The 25413-nt window shown below is 38.9% G+C and overlaps 1 protein-coding gene across 1 annotated transcript; it reads left to right on the forward strand.

The window, feature by feature from the left end:
* Nucleotides 1-3383: 3383 nt before the first annotated feature.
* Nucleotides 3384-24377, forward strand: LOC136440965 (germ cell-specific gene 1-like protein). The gene is made up of 6 exons (XM_066437174.1): nucleotides 3384-3605; nucleotides 3905-4144; nucleotides 18330-18377; nucleotides 20891-21034; nucleotides 21805-21992; nucleotides 22777-24377. Exons 2-6 carry the CDS (start codon nucleotides 3913-3915, stop codon nucleotides 22978-22980), a joined length of 816 nt encoding a protein of 271 aa, XP_066293271.1. The 5' UTR covers nucleotides 3384-3605; nucleotides 3905-3912; the 3' UTR covers nucleotides 22981-24377.
* Nucleotides 24378-25413: the final 1036 nt, after the last annotated feature.

Raw genomic sequence — 25413 nt, forward strand, 5'->3', positions numbered from 1 at the left:
TAGAAAAGAAAAGAAAAGGGCGAATGAATGAATGAATGAATGCATGGTTGTTCTGCTTGTTAGGACAACGCCACATGAAAAGCAAAGAAATTGAATTACGACGTGACATAAAAAAAGTATGTAATTCTTTTTACATTTTGAAAAGATGCAAAACAATACGGGTATCCTTAGAACATTTAAGTGGCTGAAGTTGCTTTCTTTACTGCAGATTGTTGTTGCAGCCATACTGCAGTTAAGACTTTACCTCGTGTGTTGGACACAGAGTTAGGTTTTCTGGGTCAAACATTACATGTTAGAATTAGAAAGCTATAATTCCGCCTTGTTCCTTTGAAAATTGTGCTTTCCTTATGAATACACCTTACAAACGTTCATAATCAGGGGAAATATGTGGTTAGTACATAGGCAATCTATTTGACATATAAATTGTAATAGTTCAATGTAACTACGTATACACACAAGATCTCTCTCTCTCTCTATATATAAATATATATATACATATATATAAATATGTATAAACTGTGTGTAGTCTCTCTCTCTCTCTCTCTCTCTCTCTATATATATATATACATATATATATTGCGTGTAGTTACATTGGATTATCACAATTTATATCTTTGTGTGTGTATTAATCTGTTGTTTTCTTCAAAATAACACAACTGTACATAAAGCACCATCCAGCAAGTCAAATCAAGAAATCATATAATATCACATAAAGTATTCCATTTCCCACCGTGTTTCTCTAGTTTTCCCCTCTTCGACGCAATGATATACTTTACTTGGTGAAATAAATCGACGTACTTAATAAGGAATATTTGAATATTTGAAAATTTAAGTTTGATTTGTTTCGGCTTTCTTAAATAAATCTTTTGGCCAATAGAATTATAAAATTTTTAAGACTAGTTTCAGAGGCTAGAGTTCCAAATGTAACATTGAAGGGGTTTAGATGTAAATTTTGTACCATATTCTATTGCTATACCAAATTTTGATTTCATCGCAAAAGATCAGCTTAGCAGGTATGTGTATGTATGTATTCGTGTGCTGTGTGTGTAGTTGAATTCAATAAACACAATGTATACTCTGAATAGCTAAATTAACTGATTGCTATAGTACTTTGAAATAATTGCAGCACACCTGAACCTCGCGATATTCTCAGCAGACGCATAACTTTATAAGACAGCTGAATAGCACATTGATTTTTTATACGAAGCACGAACAGAAGACAAACATACTGACCTAAATTACGCTAAGCAAATTTTTGACTCCTCACCCTGAGTATCAGTGACCTAATCGCCAGAGGGCGCGCCTCCAGAGATACCCCGTTTTCACCATCTTGGGCATTCTTTGATTGAAGTTTCTTCACTTTATTTCCTGCTAGCATGCTGGGATTCCGTAAATCAATACGTACTGACCTCTTTATTCTAACACGCGTATCTGTATCTGTATCCCTTTTCATTTTTGCAGCTTTCTCACAGTAAATCACTTCAACCTTTGTTGCTATGTAGTTCCGTCATATTACATATTCCAGTGCAGTGGCAATTACAGATGTCTCTTTAAGTGCAGATACACGTTTAGAAAAAGGTTCTTGGTGATTATGTTTAAAAAAAGTTACAATTCCCATTATTGCCATGAACAATCAGTATATTACGAGCTAACGAAACAGGAATAGCCAGTAGTATGAATAATCTAACTCAGAGATATGTTTACGTATTATCCACCTCAAAACGACAAAGGCAGTGTTCAGCATCAGCGTTACATAAAAAAGACTTCAATTTTAAACCACCGAACGTTGATTTATTTTTTCGAAGTGCCTTGAATATGTCAAAATGTCTCTCATACAAACGAGAAGTATCATACCTCATGATATTTCATAATATGTTTATGTTTCATCTCAAAATGACAAACACAGGCTCAGCATAAGCATACCATTAAAAAGACCCCCATTTGAAACCACCGAACGTTGTTGTATTTATTTACTTTGCGAAGTAACCTTAATACGTCAAAATGTCTCTCCTACAGACGAGAAGTATTACAGGTTGACAGGCTGTCGCATTAACCAGTGCATGTTACGAGGCGAACCCCCCGGAGCAGTTGGCTAGGTTAGACCTGCCAGATGCCTGATGATTTATCAGAAGTTGCCGCCAGCCTGGGTTACCCAGACTGTCAAACCTGCTGACACAGCAGACGCAAACCGCCACATTCAATTCACCCTCCAGCGTAGACTTTATATTCATGATAATTATAACGTCACACTGTTATATAACTGGGTTTTGCTGTCGACCTAGAAAATGCGTCTTATTCATAAGTTAGGCTGGCCGTAACGTCCGTTAGGCAATATCTCAATGCAGGTAAAGCCCATGCGTGACGCACTTCCGAACGTTTAGGTTTCAGAAAGGTCATATATGTAGGTCAGTAGCATTTAGGGGACAATGAATATGACCTTTTTCTAAAGATGACTTGAATATGTCTCTTTTTGATGATTAAATGCAAAAAAATCTTTGTTTTGCACCAAAATGCAATGAAAGAAGTAGCAAAAGTGTAACATCCAAACTCTGATATCAATAATTAAAAAAACTGTGTGTTGTTGAATTTTGACATTTTGCATTGACTTTGTTGTCTTTCAGTTAGACATGTTGCAGAGCAGGTCCACCTAGCGGGGATAAATTGTACTGCAACAGCTTGGTTCTGAAATATGTGGGAAGACAAGGATGAATGAACTTCCGTTTGATTTTCCAGATGCGCCTTTAAGCTTTTGTTCTAAGATGAAAGTTCGACATCAAACAGTTAATATTCTTTAACGTAAATTCTAAGCGTTTCTCACTTTCAGATGTTAAATGGGCGTATGTTAAAGAAAATAAATAAAACTAACATATGAGTAGCACAAAGGCCATACGAGTATTCATGATGCCTTGGACCCTGGGCTAAACATCTTAGTACGTTACCGCTTTAATAAAGGATTTACACAACTTAAAGTACATTTTGATGCACTTTAACACCAGGCCTTCACTGGTGCAAAGAAAAGAGCATACAGCGGAGGAGTGAGTTTTAATCTTACACCTGATTTGAGGATTTGTTTCGTTGCCGGCGCCCGAGTCTGCGATATCCCCCGAGGGAATCCGACTCGATCCCGTCAGCCGATGACGAATGATCCCCCCGGCATCATCAACCCTATCGGGCGTCCATCACCTAACGGTCGATGGTAACGAGTGTCCGCTCGCACGTTAAAAAAAAGCACTAACTCGCTGACTGAATGGCATCAAAGGCTACTGCTCTGCGATAAGGTGATTGAATCGGTGTTGTTTCACATTCAACGGTGTGTGGTTGAACGAAATACAGTAGAGACCGTCACAGTACGTGGCCTCCCGCGGAGTCTAGTAGTACCGTGTGCAGACACTCGCCCGTTGGGAGTACGGAAACAGCTAGTCTCGGAGCGGGGTTTTTTGACACAGCAACCATAGCCCGCTGGTCGTCACAGCACTCTTTGTACAGAGCACCAGCCGCGGCTTTACTACACGCCGCGTTCACTTCATCTGCTACAAACGAGGCAGATTCTCCTCAACTGCAGAGTTTGATATACTGCAAGTGTCGGTCGTTCCTTGTGGTTCAGGGTGAGTGGATACATCATTCGCCTTTTTAACCGGCTTTGTGGTTTTACGATTCATATATTTTTTGTCTGACTACAGTCAGCGGCTAGCAGACAGAAAAAATACAGTGGATGTTAGAACTAGATACTTCTGCTGTGAAGACTGGCCTTTTTAGAGGAATACGTTTATTTTGTTCTCATGCTATTCTTTTTTATGTTTATGAACGTTGTGTGCCCTTTTTTCTCTCCGACGACTCTCCTTGTAGTCCACAGGCAGATGCTAGTGTTTCTCATTGCTTTTCGTGACTGCATTTTCTCTTGTAGACGACAAGATGGGTGCGTATTTTCACCTGATCCGTCTGGCCTCGGTCCTGTTCGTGGCCACGATAGCGTTGTCCTGCACGGCGTTCGTCACTTCACACTGGACGGTGGGGCTCCACAGACACACCAAGGAGCAGGCCGCCAGTAACGACACCACCAAGGCACCCAAGGAGGTAGCCTACTACACCACCTTCCACAGTGGCTACTGGCAACAGTGCAAACAGATAGAAGAATTCAGCAAAGGTTTGTCATTCCCTTTTACGCTCTCCCCTCTTATGCACATTTCACATTTGCCAAACATTGAAGAAATTGGTGCGATGATTTCGTTTGTGCGGACCTACTACAATTGTAGACATTAGCTTCAAAGACATTCTTTTAGAATCATATATGTATCTGGCCGGTATACGTTTGCACATGTTTCTTTTTTTTACAGTCACTGTAGTTCTTTTTAGCATATATATGTGTACTAGAATATCAAGATAGGCCACGGATTAAAATCATAAAGTACAATATCATTTGTTTCTTGCCTTAAGTTTAAGTTTCAAGTATTCATTGGCCCGAATCTTCAATTGGTTCTAAGAGTGTTTGTGCTATCCAAGATGTTGAGTGATTCTGTACACTCAGGCATCTCTTTATATCAAATGGAGTTGTGGGACTTGCCCCTACATTCTGTTACAGTTTTGTTTGTTTTCCTTACCGTTTCGCATTTTTAACTTTATTAAGAATTAGTTTCAGATTTTTTCAGTGCAACAAGATTAAACAAATGAATCTATAGATGTATAGTTTGTAATTGGTCGCAAAGGGCTGCATTATTTTCTCGTATATCAATTGATTATATCAAAAAGCATAAGCCAGTCATGTTTTCCATTGGAAGTGATACTATTTCATAGCCATCATCATTTGCAGCGTGCTGGTATTTAGATGAATTAGACATAATCTATATGACATAACAATTCTATTCCAAATAGTGGTTATGCCAACCTACGAGTATGTAACGGGCATGTGACCTAAGTTGGGACAAGTCTCTCATTAGGAAATATTTGGAAAAACGCAGAGTAATGGTGACGTGTATCCTTGTGGCAAGTTGCCCATGGGAGTGGTGTTATAATTGGATAAAACAGCTAGACCGCTGGGATCCCATATGTCCTATAAGTGACATGTAATTACACTCATGATTAATGAAGTACAGAATGACGTGGTCACCGCTACAGGCAGTTATCTATTAGTAACTCTTCAAATTGTCCTCAAGCTTGTCATCAACCTTAAATTTACAACTTGTCATTGTATGTTGATTATATTATCAGAAACAAGGAAATATAGGCGCATACAAATCCTGTTTCATTCTGTTTGGGGACTTTATCCACTTTGACATTATATGCAGCCCTGCCATAGAGGCACTTAAGGGGTTTCCACCAATTAGTGATTAAAAGTACCTTCTGAAGTGAAACCAGCATTTTATTCATACCGATTTGCGAATATATTTCTATAGCAAAGAGTATGAATTATTCAACATTACAGAAAGTATAGTTTACGGTTTGTATTGATTTTATGTTTGATAAATGTCATAGACAGAACGCGATGTTTGGAATTAAACAGATTTTACCTATGACCTCCTAAAGTCATTAACAAAATGTAGGTTAACTCAAAAGGAAGATATCCAGATATCTATTATGTTTCTAATTTACAGCTATATGAATATAAAGTATATGGTTCAGAAATTGCGCATTTGTATTGGACCGTAGCGTGGCGTGAAATTGAAAGCATTTAAGTGATACACCGTCTTTTGGGGATATCAATTTTTCATCGTGTTAGTATAACCCTTTTTATCCTCCCATCTGGAGTCGCTGTACAAAGATTGATATTTTCTACCCGTACGCGTTGTATGCTATTTATCAACTCATTCATTATGAATGCATTATACTAGATATTCTCTTATACTGTTGCAAAACATAAGCGACTTCTAAAGTTGGCGCTAGAACACTATATATAGGTTAGTCCATCATGAATACGTTATCACCTGAGAATATCGACTTATAGAAAATCAATACAGAAAGAATAAATACGATAATACAAAGAAGAAAATTATTCCCTTTTACTCTAGAGATGCTTATTCATAAATACGTCATTAATAAAATGAAGCAAAATGTTCATTCATATGTTTTTTTTTGCCACTACGGAAATATTCAGTCATGATGTATGCATTTCATTTGATATTTATCTTCATCAAGAAAGTCTGCCGAAAGGCCTTCAAAAGGCGAAAACAAAATATATTTTGAACTTACGTTCTCGACCACCAAACATTGAGAGGATACACTAGTAAAAAAGGATGTAAATAAGTCAGTTACATACGTGGTTCTAGAGGGAAATAACAAAAAAAAAGAGATGGAATAGAGAAACATTTAATAAATGGATATGGATCAAGAAGGGCATAAAAGGATTGTACCAGAGCTTATAATTATGAATCTACAGCGGCCCGGTCATTAGGAGGTGGCATAAGTAGATTGCTTGGAGGAATATTCAATGATATAATCTCAGCTGGCCATAAAGCTGTAAGCTTTGCGATGCCTTTCAGCTATTGGCTGCGAGCGCAACGGTAAAATTTCATTTTACAAACTAACTGAATAAACTAAATTAACATATTTTATTGTCCTCTATGTAGGTCTAGGTAGATCTATTCGTCCAGGTAGATATGCGGACGCTGAGCACTAGCATGTTACCATGTAGATAGAAAAGCAAAATGTTAAAGTTTTATGGCCGTTGGACACTACACAGCCGTTATGTAAGTGCTTCATATGGGATTCTAGCACATCATTTTGCCTACTATACGGCGCCCCGCTGTGTGTATCTACAAAACCTATCTTCCTTCGTGAATTTGGACCGTCTGCACTTTGCTGATTCTCACTTAATCATTGGAAATCCAACATGGATTGGAATTGTACAACAGTAAATTAACTTTACACTTCTTACTGGTCTGCTACAACGATCAAGTTTTGTCGAACAGAATCAATATTTGGCCCGAATGTCAAGGTGAGTCAAAAATTGACATAAGTGATTCGCCTTTGTATAATAAAAAAACCTACGCGGCTATATATTTTCAGTGGTTTTAAGGTAGTGTGTTAACATTAACACAAGGGCTGATGCAGACTCAAAGAGATCTCCTTTTGATGATAAAACTTCTTATGCCCTGCCGCTGACGGCAACTTCAAAGGAAGTAACACGTGAAGAATCGCTTGATCTACGGATCGCTTTTCAACCGGCTGTGAAGGTCGGGCCATTATGCGGGCGGTTCCTCACCGCTGGGCAGCTTAATGCACGCCGATTGAATTTGGGGGAACCCACAACCATGACGGTCGTTTTTCAACTGCCCGTGTCAAACATTGCAACCTTGTCTGTTGTTAATCCTGATTTATAATGAGTTAGATGGGCAGCAATAACGTAAAACTATATTTATTGACAGAACAAATATGTATGTATATATATATATATGCATATATAAATGAGCATTTTTTGTAAGGTCCACTACAATACAAACATACAAACAAACAAGTGGATACAGCAAAATGATTTACCTACGTACCTATCTACGTATGTATGAATAAATCAATATGACCTAGCATAGGACTTTACATTCTTCATATATGATATTCATTACGCACAATACATTTAGTATAACTCTCACTTTACCAATGCTTAAGCAGTATCTGATTTTCTGTTGCCCAGACATCCTGTGTGTTCAAATTCAAAGCGGTCATAGCCAGAGATGGTCCTTCTATCTGTACGACCTTTTTTGTGCGGTCCATGTACCAGCATTTGGCAATGTGTACTTGTGCAGAACGATGGTAAGCAAATGTTCATAGGGTTAATAGACTGGAAAGGCGGGATAGTGTAGATGGGTACTGGGGGTTTGGATACAAAGTACACCTGGAGGACAAGACAGTGATGACGTACGTCGTAATGGACTTGTAAATAAAGAAAGATGTATTTCTTCTAATTATTTTCATTATCATTATTTCGATTCACTTTTTGACAGATAATGACGACGCGGCATAGCACTCAAGTTTTCATGACTTATTTTAAAACAGTGCCACGTACAGGGAACAATATACCCATTTTACAACTGGATGAAGTGAGGGAAGTCGTGTTAAGTGCCTTTCCCAGGCCAAGGGCACAACATAGGTGGCTCCGGGTGATTCGAACCCGGGACCGCCGGGTTCTGGGCCCTGCCGTTACGCTACGCGACACCAGAATTGTGAATGCGAATGACCAAAAAAAAAATGTGTACCTGCCTTGAAGACAGTCAAAAGAATGTTAAGATGTATTTCCAGGTTCTTGTGCGATATCTGACATATATTTTGATATAACTCTTGTCTACTAGTCGCATAAGTATACATTTTAGCATTACTGTCACCAAGGTAAGGTATTCAAAATAGCTAAAACAAAATATTATTTGATAAGTTTGCTACATACAGCGAATGGCGAATATAGGAGTATTTCAATGTTGTTTGATCATTCACTGGGCTTCAGAGCATCACGAATATAGAAAATCAAAATCATTATTGAAACGGTAAAAACGATCCTAATACTTACTTATAACGCTGACGACACTGTTCCACTAATACTTTCCATATATATACCTACGCAATCATCCTAGCTATAGTCTTTATCTAAATGTGTAAGCCCCTATCAGTAAAACTACTGTATAGGTCGCCGTACGAATGGGCATTTGTGAACGCTGTACACTACATGAGCGCCCATATATATTTAATATATATATATATATCATAATAACATCATACGTTTGTGCTAAATCTTTGTGACAGCGTGTATCCTTCTTAAATGTCAGTGTCTATAAATTATCGTCTTGCCCCGTCTGTTCTTTGGCACAGTCAGCATAGTTTTCACCTGGCTGACCGCTGCTCGTGTAACATGATATTGTCATCAACGTGTCAATTTGGCGCCACCATTAGCAAGAGATCATCCATTTAGACTAAAACTAGTCCCAGATGGGAATCCCACAAAACCGCATCTTGTGACCGCTTTAGACTAGCGAGCAGATAAATTGATTTTTAAACCGTGACTGTACTGCTGAATGTGCGTCTTAAGGGTCCAAAATTTGATGTATTCCATTACATAACTTCATTTGCTGCATTTGCAGAATCTGTGAACTTGGATGGTGATGAGGTGAAGGTGAATGTTTCAAATGGCAGCTGCTGTGGTTTCAAGCAAAAGCAAGAGAGTGTTAAATTGACCTTTGCTACTTTAAAAGCTCTAAGAGCTTCAAAGACTTACGGTACATGGCTAAATGTCTCTGTACATTTTCTTCCCGGTAGTACATAGTAAGTACTTAGTGATGCCCTGAGTTGTTGGGAATAGAATCAAGAGAAGACAGCACATTGAAATCGCAATAAATTTCAACTCGAAGAAACGAGGTTTGTCAATAGTGCTTGCTTTAGGATCAAGTAATCTTTTGAATACTTGATAGTTTGTCCGTTTCGTATCTTTTAAACTTATCCAAAACAAATGCTTCTCATAATTATGATGTACAAAGATAAAACCTGAAAAAGAGAAAGAGTTAGATGACCAGAATCTGGTAAACAAGACACGTGTACAATTATGTAGCTTCTCGTGTGAATACAATGTAATTACGTGTTTAGTCCATGCGTGAAACGGGGCATGGTTTCTGCCTTTGAGTGACCAGAATATGGTATACGCTTCTAATCTCTACAAAACAGATAACCGAACGATATATGCAGAAAGCATATACATCCTAACACGTGGCTGGCTGGACGATTTTGCCTCTGGACAATTTTGCACTTTGTTCCTGGGAAACTAATTGCTGATATATTTTCCACATCGGTGGCTGTACCTTTCACCTTGAACCAAACCAAGTTTTCTTGGTTCAACGGAAAAGGCGTTCTCTCGCTGCCAAATGAATCACTTCGAGAACTTTCGATGAAGAAACACGTGTAGGCGTTGGAGTGGGTGCTGTGAATTCAGATAAACTGACGACAGAGCCTTTTTGGCACGTAGTAAGTAGTAGTAATGGACTATCGCATCAGCCGGCGAGACAGGCTTCGAAGTAGTGTGGAATTAAGCCATCTGTCAGACGCCTGCTTCACACCGTGTCGTTAGTTTGACTGTCAACATCACTAGTAAGCTTTGGTTCCGTTCAAAGCATCTGACACAAAATCCCTTTAGTATTAGTCACGAGTGAATATAACAATACTTTTGAGGGAATTAATATGTTGTTTCTTTAGTGTTTTGTTTGCAATCAACTCCTGAGAGCTAGAGGAAAAAGAGACAGAGAAAAATGAAGAGGAAGCGATAGAGAATGTATGTATTTGAAATTTTCAACGTAGCTCGACTGAAGCTCTAGTCCCACTTTTATCTTTATTTCACAAAGTTGTCTGAATCTGAACCTCTGATTACGTTCCAGGTGGAATACATAGCTATTTCACATGTTAAAGACACCCGAGGGACACAGGTAAAACATCGCCAAAGGGATATTTAACACTCAAAACTTAGACAAAGACATCAGAATCAGATAGACTTGCAATCCTCATTGGAGTTACATCACCCGTAGAGGGACCCATCTATTAATATCTAAGCTATAAGTCTCTGGAAGAATATTCAATTTGCCTAATCTGGGATTTAAACCTGATATAGGGCAAAGCTGTGGCTTATATCCTAATGCAATTTGACGGCATTGATCGGGTAAGTCATACCTTGTATGGGTTGCAACCAAGCGAATGTCACTCATACAGCATTAGCTTATCGTAAAATGCCTTGACAGACAGCCAAGGCTGTAATGACGAATACGTCGCCCTTGGTACTGAAAGTACTGCTGTAGTTCCATTGATATGGCGTCGGCAATCATTTTCTCCGTCGCACTTTTACTAATTACGCCGCAGACAAATGATGAGGCCTAATCTGTTAAAAGCAGCTAATGCCTGGTGAGAAATGTTGATTGTTATGGAGATATATGTATAAAACCGTGTTCTGCTATCTCGCAGTTGCACACGGCCCAATGGGTACCTCCCCTAGACCTGAGGACGATATGAACTGTGCAAGTAAAGTGTATAATGCTATGATGGTTTTCAATTCATCTCTCATATACGAACAACACAGATAAATTGTCTACTTCCTCGAGAAAATAAAAGGCTGGCTATCTCACAACAAAAACGCCCGCGCCGTTTGCAATTTCTTAAACTAACTTTACGATATGTTAATTCATGTGGTGATGAAGCTTGATATGCACTACCTAGCAGGGGACTTGCAAACAATCATTTGTCAGACTCAGACCAGTGTATGGGGAAGACATGTTATTGCTATATTTTATGTACAAGCCAACTGCACATAGTGAGAATAGACACTTTAATTATCCAAGGTCGTAATATTCTTCCCAATTTGACCTTGTAATGTAAGCAACTGTATTTTTAATTTTGTTTTTCGTTTTGCTTATTCTGGCCCACGGATATAAAAAAAAAAGATAACTACTGTGTAGAGTAGATATCAGAGGCATGAAGTGAGAGAAAGGAGCTTGAGTGAAATATCTTGCAGCCACCAGCAAATACACCTCGTTTACATAAATGATATCGCAAGAAAGAATTATAGCGGTTTGCTTTTTCAGTTGTTCTGATTATATCTGTTCACACCTTAAAGGTAAAAAATGGCTTCTGCAAATGGTGTAGAGAATTTGATATTGTATCAGTCATACTAGAAAGTGAAAGCAAAATTCCTATGGGATTGTATCATATCATTCGTCTTAAAAGCAAATTTGTCTTTGTTGGACTCACCATTCCCTAACGTATACACGTAGTTGATAGAAGGAGACTTTGATAAGGTTGTGTCTCATTGCTCAGTATCCCATGGGGTCTATATCGACAGTTTCACTGTCAAACAGCACATCTAATCATCTGGTAGTCAATGTTTGACATGTATTTCTATTATCTGATGTTTTCGAAATGAGATTGAAATTTTCATATAATGTAATAACCGTTACCATGAATAACTTTGCTATTGAGTTTCAGTTCTTATATCTTCAAACTAAATATATATTGATACATATCTAAATATATACATATTTAGGAATGTGTTTGTGTGTGTGTGTGTCTGTGTGTGGTATGTGACTATATTATACAAAGGTTCGGCTCTGCAATAAGAATAAAACTTACATTTTAATGTGATCACTACCTTTAGGTTTTATTTTTGTAGTTAACCAATGCCCACAAGACGCAATCATTTTCGATACTATATTAGATATAATTTAGACATTTGTGAAACGAGTTGTGAATAGATACAAAAGTAAATGAGTTTCTCTGAATTTCTCACGTGAAATTATACCTTTATCTTGAAAACTATTCCTACCGCGAGGAAGCTGCAATGGCGTTTGGAAACGGTCAACGGCTTTGGAAAAGCTTCTCGCATCTCTCCATGAGAAATCCATTAAACTCCTATTTAAAAACAGAAGCCGGGTAGTTCCGGTGACGGATGAGTGAACTACGCCACCCCTACCGATGTTGGAACATTTTAATTATAGGCCGTCGCAGGACTCCCATCGTAGATTGCTACACATCTACAATCCGATGCCTTGTCGATAAGGATGGCATTCATTAATCATGTGTCATTGAAGACGGATAGGAAATCAAACAGGCTGATGCAACTCTACTTTTACATTGATGTTGAACTTCTTTTGTAATTTCATTTTGAGATTGGATTCTTAAGATCAATTTCATGTCCATTTCGTCTTTAGGCTAAGTCGTACATTCATAGTGAATAACGCCTAGACGTACGCGCTTCCTTGACATCGTTATATAGCATTTAGCAGACTGCTGGAGGCACACATGTCATCACGCAAAATTTTGTCTGTTGTTTGTCGACGGATTGTTGGAGTCATTCCAAGCTCTTTCTTATTTTACAAGCCTACGGGCGAAGACGTCTGGAAATAATACGTCTGGAATTCAAATGTCTTGAATTCACCATCAAGCTAAATCATGTTGTTTCAATGATATGTTTGTGAATATTAGTCATCCAAGTCAGCAATAGAGTAATATAATCTAATCTTTACCACTGGAAAAATACAATGAAAATCAGACGTTTTGAGCGCCCGTCCGGCAGCTCTTTGTCAGTGAGGAGAATGATGTTTACATACGGAAGCATCAAGAATATTCTCAAGTTCTAAATAAACAAAAGGTAACAACTAAAGCATTCTAAAATATGTTCTAAATAAACAAAGGTAATGGATATGATGTTCGTTCTAAAATACAAAGAAGAAAAGTAAAAAAGTACGAACGTTGCGTAAAGGAAGCCGTATATCAACGCATCCATCGACCCTCACTGAACCGAAAGGGGGGACTACGGATTGAACTGTCTAGCACTTGGGACAATGCGTTACAACGTATTTAATGTATTCAATATAGGTCTGCTTTTGTAATTCAATGGCTTCTCAATCCGTTTTGACTTTTCTTCTTTGTATTTTAGAACGAACATCATATCCGTTACCTTTCTTTATTTAGAACATATTTTAGAATACTTTAGTTGTTACCTTTTGTTTATTTAGAACTTGAGAATATTCTTGATGCTTCCGTATGTAAACATCATTGACAAAGGACTGCCGGACGGGCGCTCGAAACGTCTGATTTTCATTGTATTTTCCCAGTGGTAAAGAAAATTGTATTACTCTATGTTGTTTTATTGTACGTATGTCATTGGTTGTTAACGATAATGGAATCTATGACCCAACTCACTCAGGTTAATGCACATACTCAAGAAAGTTAAGAAAGTCTAACGACATCGTGAACCCTTACCCTCACTTACGTTGAGGTTAAAACGATCTGGGTTTGGTAAGATAACAAACGACCCCACTCAGCATGGCATTCCTTGAATAAAGTATCCGTGGAGAATTCCTTTTTGCCACCAAAACCTTTTTATTTTCAACCTACCTGTGAAACACTAACACCCTCCTCACACCCTGAGCGTCCTTTCCATCGAAGAGTGAAGAAATCACTCATTCCTTAATGGTTATAGTAGGCCATAAGGGAGTTAGTGCTTAGCTGCCTCTACAAATTGAGGTATGGAAGTGGCAAAAGATCACGCCGGTGTCCTAGGTGAGAGTTACGCAGGCAGGGGGATGTTAGATCCCCAAGATGCCAGCTGTCCAAGGCCTTCTGAACTGGATTCCGTTGTAACAAATAGTTCCTACGCCTCACGTTTCCCCCGGTGACGTATAGGATTGGCAAGTGCAGGAGGTCGGGCCATATTCACTTCATTAGACAGAAACTACAGGCAATCTAACGATTCTTCGGCAAACTTGAGAGGTAACTTTTAGAGTAGGGATAGAATTTCGCTTCACGCGCAACCATCCGGAATGAACTTTTGACCCAAAGGAATCAGGAATAGAAGGAAGGGTGGTCCTAAAAGGTCGATTTTTTTTCACCCGTAGAAACGAGGATGTAGATTAGCATACGTCATAGGCGTCTAGTTGCCTGAGCCATAAGAAGTGCTGGGTTTTTGTGACACGTTTGCGTATAGGAGTGACCATTATCTTTATCAATCATTGCTACACTATAACCATTATGGGGTGCCTCGGAACCGGAAGTCATATTTTCATGATACGCTCTGGTGAACTTTGATACATGTAACATGCCAGAACTACAAATACTATTCATTTTATGTTGCTAACTAGGTAGTGCATATTTCCGACAAAATATGCAAGAAAATGACTTAAACATGGCAGTGTGAAGTAGTATTTTGAAATTGCCAGAGAACTTTCTCACTTCACAAAGAAAGGATCATTTTTAAACTTGCGGGAATAATATTGTATCTCCATTATAGACAAAAATTGAAGGATAAGTCAACCATTCTGAAGTTTTCTCATAGTAGACTACACAACAAAGTTTATGCTCATATCCATATTCATATATGTATGTTCCTTCCCTCTTGGCATTTAATCTCCAACGTATTTCCGGGTGAAAATGAGGCATGGGACATACGGTATGGAAATCGATATAAAGTATCGCAACAAGTGTTGATTAAGAATATTATAGAACTCCCTGATCTTGCAGGTCGATGATTTTTGATCCCACGAAGCCAAAAACGCCGAATTCTTGCCTGAGATGTAATCCAGTGAGACTTATCTGGAAAATGGAAAACTCGGGCTTCACTGTAGCATGTTCGATATTCTGTGCTTTGCAAGGTGAAGGCATTGTGTGAAAGCCTGTGAGAAGTCGACATCATGTCTAGTATCATACGTCTCAAAAGAAACTAACCATATGGCTGCTGCACTGAGTGACATACAAAAGGCTAAAGCAGAAACTAGCTGTAATAGATTCACTGAACTCTTTCTCTCCCTCTTTTTATCGGTTCTTTTTTTCTTCTCTTCTTTTTTCTTCTTCTTCTCTCCATCACTGCACGAAATGGCCTCGTATCCCGGCGTATACGTACAGGGATTCCTCCGGAAATATTCCATATCCCGGTGCGGATTTAGCGTGTCCGTTATAACTATCGGATACGCTAAATCCGCACCGTGATATGGAATATTTCCGGAGGAATCCCTGTACGTATACGCCGGGATACGAGGCCATTTCGTGCAGTGCATTCTTTCTCGTTTTATTCCTGGTTTTACCGAGATTTAAAAAAATGTATGTTACAGCTTTTAGTCGCAAATACAAATACAAATACAAAAACAGAACTGGTTCAAACTCCAAATCAAAATGATTATTATGTTATCTACAAAAGCACATGCGCTTTACTGCTTGTATCATAATTGACGAAAGCAAATCTTGACACATCCAAAGACGGTTTCAAAGTTTGACAGATTAATTATGACGTTATTAACACCACCCTAGACACTATTAAGTCGTAATAGTGTCTGTGATGTCTATAATCACTCTCTGTTTATGTAATTTAGACGCCAACAGACAATTTGGGCGAACTTAATTACATGTCCCGTGTTTACGGTACTCCTTATCTACGGGGGTTGATGTATCGTCTGAATAATTAACGAGTCATTGAAAAATGGAACAGAACATGCCGTATGTCATCATTTACACGTGAAGGGTACACATATCTAATGTCATTCATAATGATAATCACATTTTCAGTAACCTTAACTTAGAAAAAAAGTATAAAAGCTACAGCATGGAGGTCGGCATTTTGAAATTTGTAAAATATCGCTAGATCGATCAAATTTCATTGAATAAAGAAAATACATCGTGGTTAACCTTAAGGGTTAATTATAGATTTCCCGTAAATTTTAATAACCTACTGACGTCACATGTTAATAATGTCACGTGTCCTAGGTGATTCATTCGTTCCTGTGGAAGGTTATAGGAGGTCAGACCGCGTTTCGGTCATTATAGTCTTTTGTGGTGAAACAACAATTTCTGCAAAATAACACAATTGAAACGTCGATGAAGATTAGACATCCAGGTAATAAGATACGCCAAAAAGCAATTACTCAAACAACTGGATATGATTTTGGAAACGGTCAGACGTTTCAAGTAGCATCCACTACTTTTCGTCAGTGACTGTGAGCCAGATCAGTTGAACAGCAGGTTTATAACCACGAACAGCAGGTTTATAACCACGAACACAATTGAAATGTCATGAGGAAAATACTTTATTTGTGCTAAGGTATGGATACGTATACATTCGTCATTTCGGATGGTGACGTTAACCCGGCGACCCCGTGTATGAGGGAGCTTCGTGCCTACGCCTCAAGCGTCAAACCTCTGCATGTAAAAGAACACAACACATTTATCGAGAAGAGTAGGGGTGACCCGGTGTGCTTGGCCAAAAACGCGAGCCATGGCAAAGCCGCATTGCACTACTACTAGCTATTTGAAAAAGCATCATGCTTCACCTCAATTGAGGATGACTGCTTTTACCTTTTATGGATACAACTATGTCTGATGCCAACAGATCCCCTACGACCCAACATAAATAATGATGACGTTGCCGTCATTTCCTTGTACCTTTTAAGTTGAAGATATACGGTTTATACAACACGATACTCATGTTTTAGCTGTCACAACTGCATACGATTGGAGGTGTTGTAACTATTGAATAGAAAAAAAAATATTGGTAACAGCTGGAATATTCTTACACCTTTAGGTACAAAATAAATCCTGAAAACATTAAATTATCACACAAAAGCTCACCTTCGTCCTACGGTTTCTTCAGGCGAAAGAATGTGTGTGTGTGTGTGTGTGTGTGTGTGTGTGTGTGTGTGTGTGTGTGTGTGTGTGTGTGGTGTGGGACGTGCAGGTGACTTATAAGGATTGTGCCTGAATTCAAAGTGTGCAGGAATTGATGTACAAGTAACATGTGATCTGTATCTGCGTCATCATTTCCTGCCCTTAGGTCTACCCCATCTTTTTTCACCACAGTCTTAATGCAGTCTAGATGAAGACGTCCGAGCTTGCCATTACAGCGTTCGAACCCAGGCAGCAAACGCCAAACGCATGGCATTGGTTTAGACAGTTCACACAGACTATGACATGATATGAATAATTGCTCTACAGTGACCGCCGTATCGTCTTTTAAAAATATTTCTTTAATAAGTGCCGAGAATGATGAGCATATTAGGAAAATTGACGCGGTTCATTTAGTCTGCCTTTTGGAGATTGTTAGTACGTTCCCACTAGAACACTCAATCATCGATGTCACATGGGATTGCCACAAGGGACATACGCCAAAGTATTGAGTGCGGGGACACATCCGTTCTGCCTTAGTACCTGGCGGACAAATGTCTTCATTTACTTCAGCTAACATGCGGCATTCGTCTCTCCAAGTCCCCAAACCGCACAAGAAGAATGCCCGCCCTGCGAGGCGCAGAGATCCTCGGGGGTGATACGCCTAATCGCCCGCCAGCACACGGCGTCTCATCGTCACCGGAGTGGCACTGACGTATCGCCCTGCACATTAAACCGGTCGAGGTCTTTTCGCCGTATTTCCATAGTGGCTTCTCCCCACGCGACCTATGCTATATGTCTTCAGCTAGTCTTCAGTTGAGAATAAAGTCAACAATGCGTTTGACAGCGCTCATCAATGATAAAGGACACATCAACTTGGATGAAATATGCTATAACAGTACTGCTACCGTGCTCTATGTGTATAAGACTGTGTCAATTCTAATAAAATAAGACATGCTGTAGTCTGTAACTGTTAAATCCATATTCTCGTGCATGAAAATATCAATGACAATACGTCAAAGGGACAGTGAATCTGATGTAACGTTACAAACCCTTCAAAGAAATTAAAATTGATCCGTCTGGAAAAAAAGTTTTCAATCAAACTGCAACTCGGCAGTGTTGCAACTAGTTCTAGTGTTGTCGTTATCAATCAATTTATATCATGTCAAGCCCTAGCTGATTTAATTTTAGATATTTTCATTAAACATGAACGGTACATGTGCTTTCTTCTGCAGCCGAGAATTGCACACTGATACTGGTGATGATCCCGGACGGAGAGAGAAGTAAGTACACGATGCTTCAAACAGCAAGTTATCTATTGGCAATCACAATTTATGTGTATTAGTTTGTGTTACGTAGGTATTGATTCGAGTCCTCTTCGTGATTACATGTACGTTTAAGTGTCGCTATCTTGATCAATTCAAGCGGTCGTGCGGCAACGTGTACATCGTTGCCGTGACTGTAAGGTCATTGGTCAAACTTAGGGGGTCGTCTCGCAGCTTAATTACAAGATACCGATGTCCTACTCAAGGTCAAGATATAAAGATGTCCATTTAGATCAACGTCTTTAACGTTTTAATCAAATGGCCACTCTACTGAAAGAGCACACAGTGGTAATGGCAGGTCTAAAAATAAACTTAAAGGCCCACTATGTAGGATTTTGGCGCAAAAATTGAAAATATTCTTGTGAACAAATCTTAATGTTAATGGCAGGTACTGACATGTACAACCCCTTTTCAGCATATTTTCTTAATTATTTCGTCTATTTTTGGTGTTTGTGAACTGTACAAAAACAAAACAAAAACTCCCGGACACCACCTCAATAGTAGATAAACAACAACATCCCAGAGCACTGGAGGACCCCCATGGTGGTCTAATCACTTAGGCACACTTTAGACTGCCAGATGTCATGAAGCTCTTCTTCTTTGGAAACACTCATATCTTTTTCCAAGAGGGTAGAATACAACTATTAATTCATTCTAGAGAGTCTACTTTGAAGGGTATCAATAAAGTGTGGTTATTTTCCCTTCAAAACTGCAAGAACTCTGGTAAGGATGATTTTTTACAGAAACTGGTGAACTGTAAACAGGCACCCCACTGGGCGGTCAGCCTGATAAGAAGTACAGAAGCCATGTGTGGCCATGTGTTAGTTTCACACTGTGTGTTGTTTTGGATGGAGGATAACAGTTTTTTAAAGTTGTTTGTATGGTACAGTAATGTTGTAACCTCCCTTCCTGAATATCGGTAAGCAATTCTATAGAGTTGATAAAGCTTGCTATGCAAAGAAACAATAGGAAAATCTACTTTCTGTATTGGCCTAAAACTACATAGTGGGTCTTTAACTGAACATCCTGGAGGGAGATGCCTGCAGCCGCCATGCATCTGCCCTGATGCCTGCGGTTGGTTGATTGATTGATATTTCGGCGCGAAGAAAACACTTCTAGCATGTACCACCTAATATCTCTAGCTAAAAAAAGCACGAAAAACGAAACGAAAAATCAGAATAGATAAGGAATTCATTTGGAGTTGTAGGGGTAGCTTGGAAAGCAATATAATTTATGAAAATTCAACTTAGAGACAGATGTCAAAATTCCTCCAAGAATGCAGCATAATGACTTTATCTAGAGACGTTATGGTTTGTTAAGCGTTACATTAATCCTTATCTTTTTAAAAAAAGGCACAACGTTTACCAAACATTTCTTTACCCCATTGAGTGCTTCATTGAAACAGACTTCTTTCAAATCTCTAAAAGTGTTCATTCAAACGTCAAAACTGTCATGATATATGGGTTGCAGTGTACAACACACTTTGTATTATCAAAAAGAGTTCTACTCTGTCATAATACGTAACGTCTGTGCAATTATTGAAAGGTGCTACCGACCGATTGTGACACTGTCAAGTTAATTGGGATCCCAGGCCGTTACGTACGTCTTGCCAAACACATTAAGAATCCCCTTGGTGTCTAGTTTGTTTCAAATGAAGGCCTTCCATTCAACAAAGAACATGGGGCAGAGCACATACACAATACACCCAGACACCAGCGCTAGAAGCATGCTGAGCGTCTATTGCAACACTTAAGTCCTGTGCACACTTGTTTCTTAGATATATCCTCACCGGAAATACCAAAGTTCGATAAGTGTGGCTCCAGGAATGCTTTTAGTCACGCTAGCAGGAAGAGGCAACATTTTGCGGGGCAATTCTGTTTGGTTTGTTCGCAATTCGGAAGGCAGAAATTACTGAGGCATCAATGATTATTCCGGTGTTATTATACTCTTTGGGGTGTCGACTGATATTCACGTTGTACAGGCCAATAACTGCGTGGGATGGAAATGAAGGACGAGTTGTGTCACCAGAGGGATTACGAAACTTGCAGAGAAGAAAGATTTACTTTTGTGGTATCCATACCAATGGCACTAAGGCGCAAAAAGCTACGTTTTAAAAAGCAACTTGAGTCTAGTATATATAGTACACGGAAACTTACAAACATTTATGCTTTTTTTATATATCCCTCGCGCATTCGTCTTTTCTGTCCAGTAACTAAAGAAAGAAACGTTTAACATTCGCAAAACAAGACAGATTACAGCCTTTATTTAAAAACAAAACAAAAAATTATAACATACAAACGCTCTCTCGTGATTAGAATATCAAGCATCGGGATGTAGTGCTATGATATCAAAGGTCACTGTTATTCATAATTTTGTATGACACTATTTCATTTCTTTGTGAATTGCAACAAACAGACTACTTCTGCATTACAAGCATAAGCACATATTTTTCATGTTACTTCCGTATCCAGCCGAGATGTTCATGTCTATTGGTCTGGAAATGCTGTCCATTCTGTTGCTGATGCTGGGAACCGTATTCAACATGGCGGCCTGCTGCCGACCGGAAACTTCTCCCAAGGTCACAGCCATTACAGCCGTGCTGGCCGTCCTTGCCGGTAAGTGGTCGATAATCCCATAAGTAAGAAAGGTATAATGGTATTATTAATCAAAACTTCTAATTCAATTTTAGACGACCTTGCTACACGACAACCCCATTCATATCCCTCGTGCACCCCTATCTCAAGAGTATGCCCCGTGATGCCAGAGTAATCATCCGAATAGAGGCCTTTGTCAGTGGTCACCATATTTTCTTCTCAACGTTTGTCTGTCTGTCTCTCTGTCCGGAAAGTTGACCGGGAAAGTTATATTGAATATTCGTTATTCAAAACATACGAAAAATATTCTATTTTCAGTTTCATGCTGTTATAGTTGATCAGCTGATCAAATGTTTATTTCCCATGATACCTCAGTCGGTGTCCGCCATCTTGTCTTGCTTGTTTTTCCCGTGGATCTGACGTACGGTTTGTTGAGTTGTATATAAGATTCCCAAGCCAGTTGCAATATTTGTTTTGCCCTACATATACACACCAACAAACGGTTTACTCTCCTCGGCAAACTATCGCGGCTCTCAGGACAAATATTACAATTTTCAGCACTTTTCGATGATGAAGAAATCTCTCAATTTCTTCGAGGAAGCCCACTGTATTCAACTTCCATAAACTCGTTTGTATTCTAATCTTTCGACATTTATGTCTTGTGTATATATGTTTTAGTGGTGGCGATAATATAAGTTTGTCAACTTGAGTGTGCCACCACTACGTCTGCGATGCCCTCTCACTTGAATTTAAAAAAAAAACACAACTTATTTGTCTGTCTTTACCTGTAGGTTTGACGGGTATGTTGAGCCGCATGATGTTCATCACCATATTCCGGTTCTCAATCGAGATCGGTCCAGATGACCAGAAGCCGTACAGCTGGACCTATGGCTGGTCGTTCATGGTGGCGTGGGGAGGGTTCCTGTGCTGCATGGTGACGGCCATCTCTGTGCTTCATGCGTACACTATCGCGGTATTGGTAAGCCAGCAGTTGATGCTATTGGAAACTAAAAATAAAAGGTTGTTGAAGATGGACTTTCACTCAGAATTCTGCATTTGGCAAATTTATGTGAAGAAAAAATAGATATGATATACTGGAACATCATTGAACATTGTTAAAACGATTAAGGGTATTTCAAAGTGCTTGTCAATGTTTAGATAACCACACTAGCTAAACTTGGTGCATTGGCAAAGCAATTGCTGAAACACTGCATATATGACCGAGGATTTTTAGGAACAATAAGATTTATAAAACCTGTTATAAAACCTGTCCACGTCAAGTTTAAAAGTCGCTGTACATTTATCGTATTAATAAATATTGTCGTTGTAATGTCTATACCTGGATCCAATTCGACATGTTACAACAACAATATTTATTAATACAACAGAAGTACAGCGACTTTTGGAAGGTCTAATAGAAACAAACAAACAAATGAATTACGCCAAAAATTGTTACTCAAGCAACTGGATAAAATTTTGAAACAGACGTTTCAGACAGCATCCGCTATCTTTCGTCAGTGACTAAGGAAAGATCTGGCAGAACCAAAACTCTGAATGGATATTTTAATGAAGTGAAGACAATTTCAGATGGTATTTTTTATTTTTGCCGTATCTTATTACCTGGATGTCTAACCTTCATCAACGAAACAAATGAATTAGTCTACGTACAAGTATATGTATTAATCAACATGTTGAGTTTGACGTATTCTTTGTTCTGCATGTTTGCAAAATGGTTGGCTTGACTCCCACTAATTCTCATCTAGGAGAAGCAAGAGCGATGGGCTATTGAGCAGTGGTTGCAGCAGTCAGCCCCCCTGGTTCGACCCGACCCCCCTCCTCCAGTCAGCATCCCCCACACCCCTGCGATCACCCCCCCTACGAGAACTCCCGCCAAGAGGGTCGACTGGAACAGGGTACCCGAGAACATGATCATGGGATATCCCTTCTGTCAACAGACCGCTATTTAAAGGGACCATTTGCAGAAAATCTGCACTAACTTGGGACCAAACTATTTATTGACTAAGCAAAGTTATGAGTACTTCATAACATAAGTATACATGTACGTATTTCAAATAAACCCTAAGACGTTTTACATTGAAATCTGTTACAGGAAGCAGTTTATAACCTCTGTGACTACTTGAAACTAATGTAATATAAAAAAAAAATTACTTACTTTGCTTGCATTTCTAAAACTTAACTTGTATTTCTAAATTGTCCCGAATTGTACAAAGAATGTACATATTTCATGATTGATATCACTGAGCAAGGTGAAACTGTCTTGCAAACAAAAGCAGTAGTTTACAGGGGCGTGAAAAGTTCACAAGTTCTTTGTACTTTTTTTAAGGAAAAGTAGCCTCTTTAGCAGGCTCTACGAGGGCGCCCAACAAAAAAACTTACTGCAATTGTAACTGGTATGCCTTCAGAAAAACACACATTATAAGCCCTCATAGAGCCCAACTCAAGAGCCTACTAAGAAGGATAAGGAAAAGGAATACAGCCCCAATGTCGGGACATAACTGTATACTACATGTTTATATCACTGCACACAAAAGTGTTATCTTTTTGACAAACAAGGGTTTAGTTATGAGAGCATATTAGCTAGTATCTAATAGCAGGTAGCACAAACAATGTATTAACTCAAGACAAAAGAAATAAGAAATATAACTACGCCTTGTCTTAGAAAAATAGAAATCATTGGACTTTAATGACAAAAGTAGAAAGTTTAGGCGTGTTGCCCTTTGTACATATTCTATGATGATATACGTATCAACTTGTCCAGTCTTCGATCTTTAGCTGCAGTAACCGTTTAACCTTATCCCTCCTGCCTCTATATGCACGTAATCAATAGAGAACTGGGTGTCAAACGGTGTACTGAAGGTTAATATATTCTTAGGAACCTCGACAAGCATCCACGTGCATCTGAAGTATAACTTCTAAAGACTTTATTGATCGTCCGACCTTTGTGAGGTACTGTCTGGATTACCACCGACAAGTTAACAAATTGGGGTAAAGGAACAGATGAAAAAGATGGAAGGTGTGAAGACAATTCGGTGATCTAAAATCGATAAGCAGTTTGCTGTGAATATATGTGTGGCATTTACGGTTTTTACTCCAGCGTTTATGAAGACAACCGATGGAGACCAATTTAATAAATCTATTGAAGCGTAACTGTTATTTATTTCGAAAGCAGATTCGATACATGTGTGGAATGCGTCCAAAAGACACTGAGAATACCGTGCAATGATATCATTTTCGGTCCGAAAACGATGACAGAATTTTTAAATTGTCTCAACCCTACCGATTTGATAATAACAATAACTAGACATTGTACCATTTCGTTAACTCAAGTACGTGTTACACTTCAGTGAACAGTTTCCCAGTTAAGATAAGCTTTTATGGTCATCGATGGAGTTTGATTAATGTGTTTTTAAGACGTTCGGGCACTTAAGAGCCCATCATTTCTGTTTCATTCATGACAATGACTCCCAAATGTAGACAAAAGGTTTCCCACCTGGGAAGACGACAACAAAGGGTTATGACGACACAAAACGTCGGTCCCTCAGTGCCATCTCCACTCACGTACCGTGAATTACCTGATTTTCAACCAATTTTCTCTTGCTTTATCTATTCTAGCCTTTATTGGTCTAAACCACATAGCGTAACCAATGTTAGCTCTACAAGCCTTTTATACGGCAGAAACTGTTCCATTTGAATGAAGATATCTATCAAGGGATTGAGAGGATTAACAACAGCGGCCACCACTTTACCTTTGACTGATGGTGTTGCCATCTTCTCTGCTAAGTCAGCCTAAGTGATGGTTGGTGATGTCTTTTGACGTTTTCACATGCTTTGTGAAACGATGTTGATCAAACGTCGAAACAATTAGAATCTTCAACAACGATGTTAATGCTAATGCGATGAGTGAACCTACTGCGAAATCGTACATGATATGCCTCTGCATAATGTGTTATCTCTATGTGAAACTTCCACATTGATCATGAAGTATGTTCAGTTTGGCGGTTCGTCTTGGTCTTAAAATTCAAAATAGTTGAAATAACTGCCGTTGTTGCAGTCTGTGATACACCAGCACTAGCAGAAAACTGCAAACTGCGTTTACCCTTATGTTCATTGAAATGTAGCCACAAATAGGCATATCCACGCTACGAAAGATGTGAATTAAATAGAGGAGTCACCTTCGCTTCAAAGTTGGTTTTTGTAATAGACCCAGTGGATCGTTATTTTTCAAATTCTTTCATTGCTTCAAGTCTAGACCATGTCTCCAAAAGGAGTGAAACAACGGCTTGATTTACATGTGATGTTAATATATTATGTACACATATCAAGGTTACGCCACTTAGTTACTGGTTTTAACTAGATACTAGTTCTAAAAGTTTACGATA

This window comes from Branchiostoma lanceolatum, chromosome 8 (assembly GCF_035083965.1).
Source record: "Branchiostoma lanceolatum isolate klBraLanc5 chromosome 8, klBraLanc5.hap2, whole genome shotgun sequence".
NCBI classification, from domain to species: domain Eukaryota; kingdom Metazoa; phylum Chordata; class Leptocardii; order Amphioxiformes; family Branchiostomatidae; genus Branchiostoma; species Branchiostoma lanceolatum.